The 14979-nt window shown below is 45.9% G+C and overlaps 1 protein-coding gene and 1 pseudogene across 4 annotated transcripts in view; one reads left to right on the top strand and one right to left on the bottom strand.

The window, feature by feature from the left end:
* The window catches only part of DHTKD1 (dehydrogenase E1 and transketolase domain containing 1), a 60569-nt gene continuing 45590 nt past the window's right edge, over positions 1–14979 (bottom strand). For 2 of the 4 annotated variants that reach the window (XM_054521646.2, XM_054521645.2), the window contains 4 exons: positions 11409–11491; positions 10253–10422; positions 6468–6553; positions 1804–4241 (listed from right to left, as the gene is read on the bottom strand). In XM_054521646.2, the coding sequence (XP_054377621.1) occupies positions 4140–4241; positions 6468–6553; positions 10253–10422; positions 11409–11491 (441 nt within the window). In that variant the 3' untranslated portion in view covers positions 1804–4139. 4 annotated transcript variants of the gene reach the window in all.
* On the top strand, positions 12781–12881 carry LOC112135291 (U6 spliceosomal RNA; annotated as a pseudogene).

The following is a 14979-nucleotide window of genomic DNA, read 5'->3' as shown; positions in this document are numbered from 1 at the left end:
TCTGTGTCTTCCTTCCAGTGTAATCTTTGTTTTTTTTTTGGGGGGCGAGTTAACCCTTTTATTCTTCAATTTTGTAAAAGGGCCAGGCGTGGTGGCTTACGCCTGTAATCCCAGCACTTTAAGAGGCCACGGCGGCCTAACGCTGACACAGGAGAATCACTTGAACTAGAAAGGCGGAGGTTGCAGTGAGCCGGGATCGCGCCACTGCCCTCCAGCCTGGGCCACAGAGCGAGATTTGGTCTCAAAAGAAAAAAAGAAAACCTTAGTAATTTTATATTTGTATCTTATTTATATCTATTATTTATATCTATCTATGCCATTTTCATGTTCAATGAGGAATAAACCTTAAATTGGGTAAATAGTAGCAATCATGGAAAAATTTTAGTTTTGTCTGAAATGACAAATTATTCTTAGTAAAATAAAAACTTTTTTAGTAAGAATATTAAGAACTATTTTGCTCAGCTTTTCTATGTCTTGCATACACATGCTATTTGGGAAAAATACTCTGAAGCTTAGACATCTTTAGTCTGACTGTATTACCTTCAAAATTTTCTTATTTTTTAAAAATTCCTTGGTTGACAATAAAAATAGTACCCCTTTTACACTTTTTTTTTTTTTTTGAGATGGAGTCTTGCTCTGTTGCCCATGCTGGAGTAGTTCAAGTGATTTTCCTGCCTCAGCCTCTCAAGTAGCTGGGACTACAAGCATGCACAACGATGCCTGGCTGATCTTTGTATTTTTTAGTAGAAACAGGCTTTCACCAGGTTGGCCAGACTGGTCTCAAACTCCTGACCTTAGGTGATATGCCCACCTCCGCCTCCCAAAGTGCTGGGATTACAAGCATGAGCCACCGCGCCTGGCCTACTAAATTTTTAAGGGAAAAAAAGTAATGAGTATTTGATTTGGAATTCCTCAAATGATCCCCCCCTGCAAGGGAATGTAAAATGCTGATCCATGTTGCAGTAGTGATTGAGAGTAGAAAGGTTAAGACAACAGAAGACACATTTCATGGCTCGAGTTAGAGAACACATAAAAAGAAACCATGAACAGACTGTGAGGTGTAAAATTAGAAATTTGGAGAGATCCACTGGTCACAGTGGCTCACGCCTGTAATCCCAGCACTTTGGGAGGCCAAGGTGGGCGGATCATGAGGTCAGGGGATTGAGGCCATCCTGGCTAACACGGTGAAACCCCATCTCTGCTAAAAATACAAAAAACTAGCTGTGGCACGTGCCTATAGTCCCAGCTACTCAGGAGGCTGAGGTAGGAAAATCTTTTGAACCCAGAAGGTGGAGGTTGCAGTGACCTGAGATCGCACTACTCCAGCCTGGGCAACAAAGCGAGACTCCGTCTCAAAACAAAAAGAAAGAAAGAAAGAAATTTGGAGAGATTTAAACCAACCTTTTATTTTTTTACCTTTATTTTTTGAGACAGACTCCCACTGTGTCACCCAGGCTGGAGTGCAGTGGTGTGATCTCGGCTCACTGCAACCTCTGCCTCCCAAGATCAAGTGATTCTGCTGCCTCAGCCTCCCGAGTAGCTGGGATTACAGGCATGCACCACCATGCCCCGCTAATTTTTATATTTTTAGTAAGAGACGGGGTTTAGCCATGTTGGCCAGGCTAGTCTCGAATGCCTGGCCTCAGGTGATGCACCCGTCTTGGCCTCCCACAGTGCTGTGATTACAGGTGTGAGCTACCACGCCCAGCCTAAACTAACCTTTTACAAAGATCTAATCTTCCATCTCATTTTTGTGCTTAGACTTTTGAAATCTTTTCATTCAAGAAATCCAGGAGCCCTGAGGAAAAAAAATGACAAGGTGCTTTTATTTTTTTTCTTGTTAAAAAAATACAACATTGGTAAATTGTTTTCATTAAATACACCTTTGTGATTTTCCTGATTTACATGAGTGGTGCTAAATTACATGATTTATAAGGCTTGACACAGGAAGGATGCACTGAGGTATATGGTAAGAAAAGGGATATGAATACTAGAGAAATGTTAAATCGATAACTAAGGCACACTTTCGGATGTGAATCATAAATCTACCTCTGTGGCTAGAACAGCCTATATGTACATGGATTCTGAAAGACATGATCAGTTGCTGGTAAAAGTAGAGAAGGCCTGGGCTTCTGCTAGTCCCCTGGTACTTCCCACACCACTTCAGAGAAAAAGCGTCATGACACAAGAACAGTAGATGGTACAGGCCCCCAGCACTGAGTCAGGTGAAGCTACATGGTTCGCTGTTTAGTTATGCTTCCAGTACTCGGTTTAATTTCACAGTGAGGGAGTCGGTTGGTGATCTCTAAGAAACCCCCAAGCACCTGGTGTTGGGAAAGTCCCTCAAATAAAGAAGTGTTCTCTTCTTTTCTTTTTTTTTCTTTTTTTTCCTCTCTCTCTCTTTCTATTTATTTATTTTTTGAGATGGAGTCTTGCTCTGTCACCCAGACTGGAGTGCAGTGGCAGGATCTCAGCTCACTGCAACCTCCACCTCCCAGGTTCAAGCGATTCTCCTGCCTCAGCCTCCCAAGTAGCTGGGATTACAGACTCCCACCACCACGCCCAGCTAATTTTTGTATTTTTAGTAGAGACGGGGTTTCACTATGTTTTGTCGGGCTGGTCTCGAACTCCCAACCTCAGGTGATCCACCCACCTCAGCCTCCCAAAGTGCTGAGATTACAGGCGCAAGCCATGGCACCCAGCCAGGAAATGTTCTTTAAACACCACAAATAAACATACTGCATCAGGGACTTGTAGGGACAAGACTGATTAACCAGGGGCTGAAATCCCCATATCAGAAACCCAAGACAGTTAAAAATAGTAAGATATCACTATAAGAACAATTCAAAGAAAAACAAGTTTACGGCAAAACAGACTACAAATCAATTTCATTATAACTAAAACTCCTTAATTTAAAAATACAGTACTAGAAGATCATCCACCCAGAGATTTGTATTTAGTAGGACCTAGATTTGCTAGTGTTGGGGAGACACTTCATACAGTGACTGGAAAGCAGCACCAGAGATTACATAAAATGAAAATATTAGTACTGCCACAGGACTTTCAAAAAGGAGGGGGAAAATTAATGAAAGTGACATGCATCAAACAAATCAAGGGGCAGTGTTGAGGTCATCTCCACGGAGCTGTAAACTCAGAAGTGTTTCCTGGTCATATATGGTCAATTAGGGTCAAGTCTGAAATCATCTAGATAATGACCTAGTTTTCCAGCTCACTCAGAGCTAAAATCCATAACACTATCATACTTTCCTTTTAATTTCTGAGATGGAGTCTCGCTCTGTCGCCCAGGTTGGAGTCCAGTGGTGCCATTTCGGCTCACTGCAACCTCTGCCTCCCAGGTTCAAGCAATTCTCCTGCCTCAGACTCCGGAGTAGCTGAGACTACAGGCGCATGCCACCACACCCAACTAATTTTCATATTTTTAGTAGAAACGGGGTTTCACTACGTTGGCCGGGCTGGTCTTGAACTCCTGACCTCAGGTGATCCAGCCACCTAAGCCTCCCAAAGTGCTGGGATTACAGGCGTGAGCCACTGCACCCAGCCATCACACTTCCTTTTTTTGTTATTGTTTTTCTTTTGTTGTTTTCCTATTTCTACCATCACACTTTCAAGGATAAATTTGCTGGTTGCATTCACATATTCATAACCAGTTCCCCTGGTTATTCCACCTATTCCAGATTAAATCAAGTATATCAATCCCAACATCTTAGAGGAATACAGTCTTTTCATGTTACCCAACAGAGGGGTTGAGAGAATGGAGGAAGGAGGCCTCTTTTAATGGCCTTTTTTTTTTCTTTTTTTTTTTTGAAATGCAGTCTTGCTCTGTCACCCAGGCTGGACAGCAATGGTGTGATCCTGGCTCACTGCAACCTCCGCCTCCCAGATTCAAGCGATTCTCCTGCCTCAGCCTCCCAGGAAGCTGGGATCACAGGTGCCCGCCACCACACCCGGCTATTTTTTGTATTTTTAGTAGAGGCGGGGTTTCACCATGTTGGCCAGGCTGATCTCGAACTCCTGACCTCAGGTGATCCACCGGCCTTGGCCTCCCAAAGTGCTGGGATTACAGGCATGTGCCTTAATGGCCATTTTCTTAAAGAGAAATAGTGTTTCTTCAAAAGTCATCAAGCGAAGGTCTTGGCAAGGATATCTTCATGCTGGTGCAAGTGAACTGTGCCAATTCCTACAGCGGGTACTGGCAAAGGGGGCCGGCCCACCAGACGGAGCTATAAGTGCAGCAGAGAAGAAATAAAATGACATTTTGACTAGATCAGAGCTCTGCTTAGTTCCAACAAGACAGTGCATGTATTTCTCTTAGCTTGTTTAACCATAAATCACCTCTTTCAAATAATGAGTTACACAGAAGAGATTAGAGGGACAGGGCTCCGTGCCTCAATGCCTGTAATCCCAGCGCTTTGGGAGGCTGAGGTGGGTGTATCACTAGAGACCAGGAATTTGAGACCAGCTGGCCAACATGAAAAAACCTCATCTCTACTAAAAATACAAAAATTAGCCAGGCGTGGTGGTCTATGCCTGTAATTCCAGCTACTCGGGAGGTTGAGGCACGAGAATCATTTGAACTCCGGAAGCAGAGGTTGCAGTGAGCTGAGATTGTGCCACTGCACTCCAGCCTAAGCAAAAAAAAAAAAAATAGGTTGGAGGCAAATATGTCACCATTAACAACTAATGGAATGCTACGCGAGATAAGGTAAGACAAGTTCTTGATTTTGTCCTATTCTTTTTTGTTTGTTTGTTTATTTGTTTATTTTGGGATGAAGTTTTGCTCTTTGTTGCCCAGGCTGGAGTGCAGTGGCATGATCTCGGCTCACTGCAACCTCTGCCTCCTGGGTTCAAGAGATTCTCCTGCCTCAGCCTCCCGAGTGGCTGGGACTACAGGTGTATACCACCACGCCCAGCTAATTTTTGTATTTTCAGTAGAGACAGGATTTTACCATGTTGGCCAGGCTGGTCTCGAACTCCTGACCTCAGGTGATCAGCCCACCTCGGCCTCACAAAGTGCTGGGATTACAGGCATGAGCCACCGTGCCTGGCCTCAGGTATTTCTTTACAGCAGTGCAAGAACGAACTAATACAATGGGCCTAGAACGAGTGTTTTCGGTGTATCCAGTCCCACGCTGTAAAACCAGCCTGCTCGTCCTCTGGCTTGTCCAAGGCTTGGATAAGACACACTGAGGAGGGTAGTGGGACATGGAGCCGAAAGGTAAGGGCTTTTATTTTTTGAATATAACCACTTTTTTATTTTTTTATTTTTTGAGATGGAGTCTCCCTCTGTCACCAGGCTAGAATCTCAGCTCACTGCAACCTCCACCTCCCAAGTTCAAGTGATTCTCCTGCCTCAGCCTCCTGAGTAGCTGGGACTACAGGCCACCACACCCAGCTAATTTTTGTATTTTTAGTAGAGATGGGGTTTCACCACGTTGGTCAGGATGGTCTCAATCTCCTGACCTCATGATTTGCTCGCGCTGGCCTCCCAAAGTGCTAGGATTACAGGCGTGAGCCACCCCACCCAGCCGAGTATAACCACTTTTTTAAACGTGATTTTAATATTTTGATGACCAAAATGTTGTTATGCAGCAAAACGAAAAAGAAAAGAAACATGTAGGCCGGGCACAGTGGCTCGCGCCTGTAATCCCAGCACTTTGAGAGGCCGAGGTGGGAGGATCACCTGAGGTCAGAAGTTTAAGACCAGCCTGACCAACATGGTGAAACCCAGTCTCTACAAAAATACAAAAAATCATTCGGGCATGATGGCGGGTGCCTGTAATCCCAGCCACTGAGGAAACTGAGGCGGGAGAATCGCTTGAACCTGGGAGGTGGAGGTTGCAGTGAGCCGAGATCACACCATTGCACTCCAGCCTGGGTGACAGAGCAAGACTCCATCCCCCCCGCAAAAAAGAAATAAACATGTATATATATATATATATATATATAGCCCCATAAAGACTCAGTATTTTCTTCTGCAGGAACAGCCTGAAATTAGATTTTATATTTTGGTTATCTTTAAAGAATTGAACTGGCAATAGGGAAGAAATCCATTTGTTGATACTCCAAGAAAAACAACATGCATAGGCTGGGCGCGGTGGCTCACGCCTATAATCCCAGCACTTTGGGAGGCCGAGGTGGGCGGATCACGAGGTCAGGAGATCGAGACCATCCTGGCTAACATGGTGAAACCCCGTCTCTACTAAAAATACAAAAAAAATTACCTGGGTGTGGTGGTGGGAGCCTGGAGTCCCAGCTACTTGGGAAGCTGAGGCAGGAGAATGGTGTGAACCTGGGGGAACGAGCTTGCAGTGAGCGGAGATTGCGCCACTGCACTCCAGCCTGGGCAACAGAGTGAGACTCTGTCTCAAAAAAAAAAAAAAAAGAAAGAAAAGAAAAACAACATGCACACAAAACACAAAACACTACCAGAGAAAACGTGTGATTACCTTGCAGGCCAGCTGCTTTTCAAACCTTGGAGAAACAAATAACCACGGACCCATGTTCTGAGGTTCTTCCTGACTCCAAATATGATCTATGAAAGAAGAAATTCATTTCAGCACCTCAAGTAGACACATGCAGACGGTCCCCAATTCACTGTGATCCCACCTACAATGGAGTTTTCAACTTTACAATGGTGTGAAAGGGATTCACATTCACTAGAAACTGTACTTCAACTACCCATACAACAGTTCTGTTTTTCACTTTCGGTACAGTATTTGATAAATTATTTGAGATATTCAACACTTCATTATAAAATGTAATAGATTTTGTGTTAAATGATTGTGCCCAACTATAAGCTAATGTGAGTGTTCTGAGCGTGTTTAAGGCAGGCTACGCTAAGCTGTGTTTTGTAGTTTAGGTGTATTCAATGCATTTTCTTTTTTCTTTTTTAAGTTCTGGGGTACACATGCAGGATGTGCAGGTTTGTTACGTAGGTAAATGTGTGCCATGGAGGTTTGCTGCTCAGATCATCCATCACCTAGGTGTTAACCCAGCATCCATCAGCTATTCTGCCTGATGCTCTCCCTCCTCCGCCGTGACCCTTGGACAGGCCCCACTGTGTGTCATTCCCCTCCTTGTGTCCACGTGTTCTCATCATTCAGCTCCCACTTATGAGTGAGAACATGCGGTATTTGGTTTTTTGATCCTGCATTAGTTTGCTGAGGATAATGGCCTCCAACTCCATCCCTGTCCCTGCAAAAGACATGATCTCATTCCTTTTTACAGCTGCATAGTATTCCCAGCTGTATATGTACCAAATTTTCATGTTTTGTTTTTTTTTTTTGACACAGAGTCTGGCGCCCAGGCTGGAGTGCAGTGGCGCAATCTCGGCTCACTGCAACCTCCGTCTCCCAGGTTCAAGCAATTCTTCTGCCTCAGGCTCCCAAGGAGCTGGGACTACAGGTATGTGCCACCACACCCAGCTAATTTTTGTATTTTTAGTAGAGACAGGGTTTTGCCATGTTGGTGATCCTGGTCTCAAAACTCCCGACCTCAGGTGATCCACCCACCTCAGCCTCCCAAAGTGCTGGGATTACAGGCGTGAGCCACTGCGCATGGCCTGCATTTTCAACTTAACAGTATTTTCAACTTATGATGCATTTATTAGGATGTAGCCCCCTCGTAAGTTGAGGAGCATCCGTACACCAAAACAGGAAGGGGAATATCTAGAGATATGTTTAAAGAGATTTTTCTCTATATATTCGAATTCAATTAAATATATGCTTTTCCAATATGGCATAGTGTTGCTTGTCTCTTTTTTTCCTGGCAAATACAGTCATGTATCCACCACCTCAATCACGATTCAGAACAGTTCTATCAACCCCCAGCATTTCCTCATCCTGACCTTTTGTAGTCGACTCCAGCTCCCACCCCCACCACTGACAATCATGGATCTTTTCTCTATTGCTACAGTTTTTTCTCTGCCATAATGTCATATAAATGAAATCATGCAGTCTTGGGGCTCCTGGAACTGTAATAAGCATTTGTGATTGATTCACGTTGTTATGCACCGCAATGGTTCACTCCTTTCCATTGCCGAGTAGCACATTATATGGATGTGCCACTAATTGTTTGTTCATTCACTGGTTGAAGGGCATTTTGGTTGTTTCCAGTTTGGGGCAATTAGGAATAAAGCTGCTATAAACACTTGCCCACAGATTTTTCTGTAAACCTGTTTATTATTTTTTTTTGTGACAGGGTCTCATTTTATCACCCAGTCTGGACTGCAGTGGCGTAATCACAGCTCACTGCAGCCTCAACTTCCCGGGCTCATGTGATCCTCCCACCTCAGCCTCTGAAATAGCTGGGACTACAGGCACATGCCAGCACACCTGGCTAATTTTTCTATTTGTTTTTTAGAAAAGGGGTTTTGCCATGTTGCCCAGGCTGGTCTTGAACTCCTGAGCTCAAGTGATCCACCCGCCTCGGCCTCCCAAAGTGCTGGCACAGGCATGAGCCACTGTGCCTGGGCTATTTTCTTTTTGTAATTAAATAAAAATTTTTTGAGAGGGTGGGTCTCACTCTGTCATCAAGGCTGGAATTGCAGTGGTACGATCATGGCTTACTGCAGCCTTGAACTGCTGGGCTCAAGCAATCTTCCCACCTCAACCTTTCAAGTAGGCTAAAACTACAGGCATGTGCTATCACGCCTGGCTAATTTCTTTTCTTTTTTGTAGAGACAGGGTCTTGCTATATTGCTCAGGCTGGTCTCCAACTCCTGGCCTCAAGTGATCCTTCTGCCTCGACCTCCCAAAGTGCTGGGACTACAAACATGAGCCACCATGCCTGGGCTGTGAATGTGTTTTCATTTCTCTTGCGTAAATACCTATGAGTGAGACTGCTAGGGGAATATGGTAACTCGGTGTTCAACTTTATAAGAAACTTACTTTTTTCCAAGGTGGCTGTACCAGCTTTCACCCACCAGCAGCGAGTGAAGGTTCCAGTGGCTCTGCTCCTCATCAACACTTCACAGCAGGAGTCTGTTGTTTTGTTTTGTTTTAGTTTTAACCATTCTAATAGGTGTGTGGCCATAGCTCATTCTGGATTAATTTTCATTTCTTTTAACATGAATAATATTGAGCATCTTTTCAAGTGCTTATTTGCCATCCAGTTCTTTGGAGAAATGCCTACTCAAAGCTTTTGCATTTTGAAAAATTGGATTATTTGTTTTCTTTGGGTTTGTTTGTTTTGTTTTTTTGAAATGGAGTCTCACTCTGTCGCCCAGGCTGGAGTGAAGTGGCACAATCTTGGCTCACTGCATGCTCCGCCTCCTGGGTTCAAGCGGCTTTCCTGCCTCAGCCTCTGGAGTAGCTAGGATTACAGGCACCCGCCCGCCACCAAGCTTGGCTATTTTATGTATTTTTAGTAGAGACGGGGCTTTTCCATGTGGGCCAGACTGGTCTTGAACTCCTGACATCAAGATCTGCCCACCTTGGCTTCCCAAAGTGCTGGGATTACAGGTGTGAGCCACCGTGCCAGGCCTTTTTTTTTTGTTTTTAGAGACAGGGTCTCACTCTATAGCCCAGGATGGAGTGCAGTGGCACAATCTGGGCTTGCTGAAGCCTCAGCCTCCCAGGCTCAAGTGATCCTCCTGCCTCAGCCACCCAAGTAGCCAGGACTCCAGGCGTGCACCACCATGCCCAGCTAATTTTTATATTTTTAGTAGAAATGGGGTTTTGCCATGTTGGCCAGGCTGGTCCCAAACTCCTGAACTCAAGTGGTCTGCCTGCCTTGGCCTGCCAAAGTGACAGGATTACAGGTGTGAGCCACTGCTCACTGGCCTGAGATTCACTGAGTGAGCCACTGCTCAGCCCTGGCTGAGATTCAGCTTTCTTCTTTTTTTTTTGAGACGGAGTCCCACTCTGTCACCCAGGCTGGAGTGCATTGGTGCGGTCTCAGCTCACTGCAAGCTCCACCTCCCAGGTTCACACCATTCTCCTGCTTAAGCCTCCCCACTAGCTGGGACTGCAGGCGCCCGCCACCACACCCGGCTAATTTTTTGTATTTCTAGTAGAGACGGGGGTTCACTGTGTTAGCCAGGATGGTCTCGATCTCCTGACCCCGTGATCCGCCCACCTCAGCCTCCCAAAGTACTGGGATTACAGGCATGAGCCACCGCACCCGGCCCAAGATTCAATTTTCTAATAACCCCCACCACGTCTTTTCATTTAAAAGAGCTGAAATGGGTTTCGGGTATCTGAACATCAAAACCCGAATGAGAACCCCTTACCTTTAACATGTTTGTATTTGCTCATCTCTTGCTGTAAAGAATCCAACGGGAAGGGGCAGAGTTCCTCTACTCGGATGATGGCAAAGTCATGCTTCTTGGCCCCCAGAGATTCTCTTTGCTTCATCAGGGAGTAGAAATGTTTGCCGGAGCAGAACACGAGGGTCTTAACCCTGTTGGACACAAAAGGAACAATAGGGTGGGGGAGAAATTTTTTAAAGTAAGAATTATGTCAGAAGAGGCCAGGCGCGGTAGCTCACGCCTGTAATCCCAGCACTTTGGGAGGCCAAGGTAGGCAGATCACGAGGTCAGGAGATCGAGACCATCCTGGCTAACACGGTGAAACCCCGTCTCTGCTAAAAATACAAAAAATTAGCTGGGCGTGCTGGCGGGCACCTGTAGTCCCAGCTACTCGGGAGGCTGAGGCAGGAGAATGGTGTGAACCCGGGAGGCGGAGCTTGCGGTGAGCCAAGATCGCACCACTGCACTCCAGCCTGGGCGACAGAGTAAGACTCCATCTCAAAAAAAAAAAAAAAGAGAGAATTATGTCAGAAGAAAGGGGAGACAGTGCAGATTTAAAGGCCTCATGAACAAGGTGGTGGGGGTCTCTGCAGCTGAGTTCAGTCACAGGCTATTCCTGGAGATCCTTCCTCAGCAACATGCGCCTACAAAGTCCACTTTCCCACTCACACTTAACTCATACTCCACTGACTTAAAGGACTTATATTAGGATAGAGGAGGCCAGGCATGGTGGCTCACGCCTGCGATCCCAGCACTTTCAGAGGCGGAGGTGGGTGGATAACCTGAGGTCAGGAGTTCGAGACCAGCCTGGCCAACACATGGTGAAACTCCATCTCTACTAAAAATAAAAAAATTAGCAGGGTGTGGTGGCGGGCGCCTGTAATCCCAGCTACTTGGGAGGCTGAAGCATAAGAATCACTTGAATCCGGGAGGCAGAGGTTGCATAGAGCCGAGATCGCGCCACTGCCCTCCAGCCTGGGCAATAGAGCCAGACTCAGTCTCAAAAATAAATAAATAAATAAATAAATAAAAATAGGAGAGGGGAGATCTGCATCACCTGTGATCTCTTACTGTGAACTACTTTTCCCATTAATTAAAATTCTGCCACAGAGTATGAAAACAGAGATACATATCTTACTTTTTTGGATCCACAGATGAATCACCAATGACCGGGTTAAATGTTGTTCCTGGTGCCATTTCTTGAAGAGTTGACACGGCTGCCTACGAGGGAGAAGAGGCCACACATCCAGCAAGCAACAGAAAGAGGTGATGCTGTCACTTACAAGGGTTGCTATCAAACATGAGTACCAAAGTTCTAGCCTAGCACTGCAAGGAAACACATGTACTAATAGACGCAATGCCTTGTCAAAAAATATCAGTTCTGTATACTTCAGAGTAAAACTATGTTTCTGAGGTTATATAAGATAGCCTTTTGGAATCTTAACACTTTGGGAGGCCAAGGCAGGAGGATCGCTGGAGGCCAGTTCAAGACCAGCCTGGGCAACACAGCGAGACTCCCTTTGCACCCCCTACTCCACCATCCCCACTGGTGCCCTGCCTCTATTAAAAAAAAAAAAAAAAGTGCGGTGGCTCACACCTGTAATCCCAGCACTTTGGGAGGCCAAGGTGGGTGGATCACCTGAGGTCAGGAGTTCGAGACCAGCCTGGCCAACATGGTGAAATCCCGTCTCTACAAAAATATAAAAATACAAAAATTAGACGGACATGATGGCAGGTGTCTGTAATCCCATCTACTCAGGAGGCTGAGGCAGGAGAATCGCTTGAACCCAGAAGGCAGAGGGTGCAGTGAGCCGAAATCTCACCATTGCACTCCAGCCTGGGCAACAGAGCAAGACCCGATCCGAAACAAAACAAACCAAAACTGGCCAGTTGCAGTGGCTCCAGCCCATGATCCTAGCACTTTGGGAGGCTGAGGCAGGTGGATTGCTTGAACTCACAAGTTTGAGACCAGCCTGGGCAAGATGGCGAAATCCCGTCTCTACAAAAAAATACAAAAATTAGCCAGGTTTGGTAGCACATGCCTGTAGTCCCAGCTACTCAGGAGGATGAGGTGGGAGGATAGCTTGAGCTTAGGAGGCAGAAGTTGCAATGAGCCATGATCATGCCACTGCGCTCCAGCCTGGGTGACAGAGCCAGACCTTTTCTCAAAAAAAAAAAAAAGAAAGAAAGAAAAGAAAAAGACTGGGCGCAGTGGCTCATGCCTATAATCCCAGCACTTTGGGAGGCAGAGGTGGACGGATTGCCTGATGTCAGGAGTTCAAGACCAGCCTGGCCAACATGGTGAAACCCCGCCTCTACCAAAAATATAAAAGTTAGCCAGGCGTGGCAGTGCATGCCTGTAATCCCAGCTACTGGGGAGAGTGAGACAGGAGAATCGCTTGAACCTGGGAGCCGGAAGTTGCAGTGAGCTGAGATGGTACCATTGCACTATAGCCTGGGTAACAGGAAACTCCATCTCAAGAAAAAAAAAAGTAAAAAGATTGCCTTTTGTGCTCGTTTTGGCAGCACATATACTAAAATTAGAACACTACAGAGAAGATTAGCATGGCCCCTGCACAAGGATAAAAATAAAAATTGACAAATGAATTTAAAAAAAGATTACCTTTTGTCTGGTGCCACGACATAATTTTAAGAATCAGACTGGACGCGGTGGCTCATGCCTGTAATCCCACTAATTTGGGAGGCCGAGGCAGCCATATCGCTTGAGGCCAGGAGTTTGAGACCAGCCTGGCCCACATGGCGAAACCTCGTCTCTATTAAAAATACAAAAATGAGCCAGGCATGGTGGTGCATGCCTGTACTCCCAGCTACTTGGGAGGCTGAGACAGGAGAATTGCTTGAACCCAGGAAACGGAGGTTGCCATGAGCTGATATTGTGCCATTGCACTCCAGTCTGCGTGACAGAGCAAAACTCTGTCTCAAAAAAAAAAAAAAAAAAATTGCTGTGTGTGGTGGCACACACCTAATAGTCCCAGCTACACCGGAGGCTGAGGCCTTGCTTAAACTCAGGAGGCAAAGGTTGTAGTGAGCCAAGATTACGACACTGCATGCCAGCCTGGGCGACAAAGCGAGACTCTCTCAAAATAACAAAAAAAAAGAAAAAAAAGAGCCCCATCAGAAAAATGGTGCTAAAGGCATTGCATTAACTCTTCCTAAATGTTCGGTGATGCTTCCAGGCTTATGAGGTCACCTCGAAATATATAAGATTGTTTGCAAAACACTGGGTGAGAAAGAACCAGTAGACCACTATAAGTAAACTAAAAATGAATGGCTGCTATTGGTAAGACTACTGAAATCCATTTCCTGGCTATTGACTAGATACTGACTCCTAGGGCCGGGCTAGGGTGAGTCAAGTAAGGTACCTAGTGCAAAAAGTTTAAGGAGGCACTGATTTTAGGGCCATGAAAATATCGCCCCTGAGAATGAGTACCTCCCTACTCCCCTCTGAATGCTAAAAACTGCTTAAAACAACAAGGCCAGGCATAGTGGCTCACACCTATAATCCCAGCATTTTGGGAGGCCGAGTCAGCCCGATCACTTGAGGCCAGGAGTTCGAGACCAGCCTGGCCAACATGATGAAACTCCGTCTCTACTAAAAATACAAAACTTAGCTGAGCATGGTGGTGCAAGCCTGTAATCCCAGCTACTCAGGAGGCTGAGGCAAGAGAATTGCTTGAGCCTGGGAGGAGGAGTTTGCAGTGAGTGAGCCGAGATCGCGCTCTCCACTCCAGCCTGGGCAACAGAGCGACACTCTGTCTCAAGAAACAAACAAACAGGCCGGGCGCGGTGGCTCATGCCTGTAATCCCAGCACTTTGGGAGGCCGAGGCGGGCGGATCACGAGGTCAGGAGATCAAGACCATCCTGGCTAACACGGTGAAACCCTGTCTCTACTAAAAATACAAAAAATTAGCTGGTCGTGGTGGCAGGCGCCTGTAGTCCCAGCTACTCAGGAGGTTGAGGCAGGAGAATGGCCTGAACCTGGAAGGCAGAGCTTGCAGTGAGCCGAGATCGCACCACTGCACTCCAGCCTGGGTGATAGAGTGAGACTCCATCTCAAAAAACCAACCAACCAACCAACCAACCAACCAACTAACCAACCATCCAAGGGGTCGAAGCAAATCACTCGTAGCTTTTCTTCAGTACCCCTCAATTCCAAATATACACTCTCGAAACTCTGTGAGCAGCACAAGATATTCTTGAACAGCCAAATTCCAAATGTCTTCTTTCACCTCAGCAGTCATATCCAAATAAATGTAAAAACTGTAATACTCCCGGCCGGGCACGGTGGCTCATGCCTGTAATCCCAGCACTTTGGGAGGCCAAGGCTGGCGGATCACATGAGGCCAGGAGTTCGAGACCACCTGTTCAACACAGTGAAACCCCATCTCTACTAAAAATACAAAAATTAGCCGGGCATGGTGGCGAGTGCCTATAATTCCAGCTACTCAGGAGGCTGAGGCAGGAGAATTGCTTGAACCCAGGAGTTGGAGGTTGCAGTGAGCTGAGACAGCGCCACTGCAATCCAGCCTGGGTGATAGAGCAAGACTCCATCTCAAAAAAAAAAAAAATTTAATACTAATTCTAATTAAAACCCATATGAACCTGAAAAAATTATAGCAGATGGGATAAATATATGCTTAGTAGTATTTATTATTTCTATTTGAAATTTGATTCAATTTCTATTTGA

This window comes from Pongo abelii, chromosome 8 (assembly GCF_028885655.2).
Source record: "Pongo abelii isolate AG06213 chromosome 8, NHGRI_mPonAbe1-v2.0_pri, whole genome shotgun sequence".
Classification (NCBI taxonomy): Eukaryota; Metazoa; Chordata; class Mammalia; order Primates; family Hominidae; genus Pongo; species Pongo abelii.
Note: the sequence above shows the minus strand (reverse complement) of the source record. Positions and strands in the feature narration are given on the sequence as shown.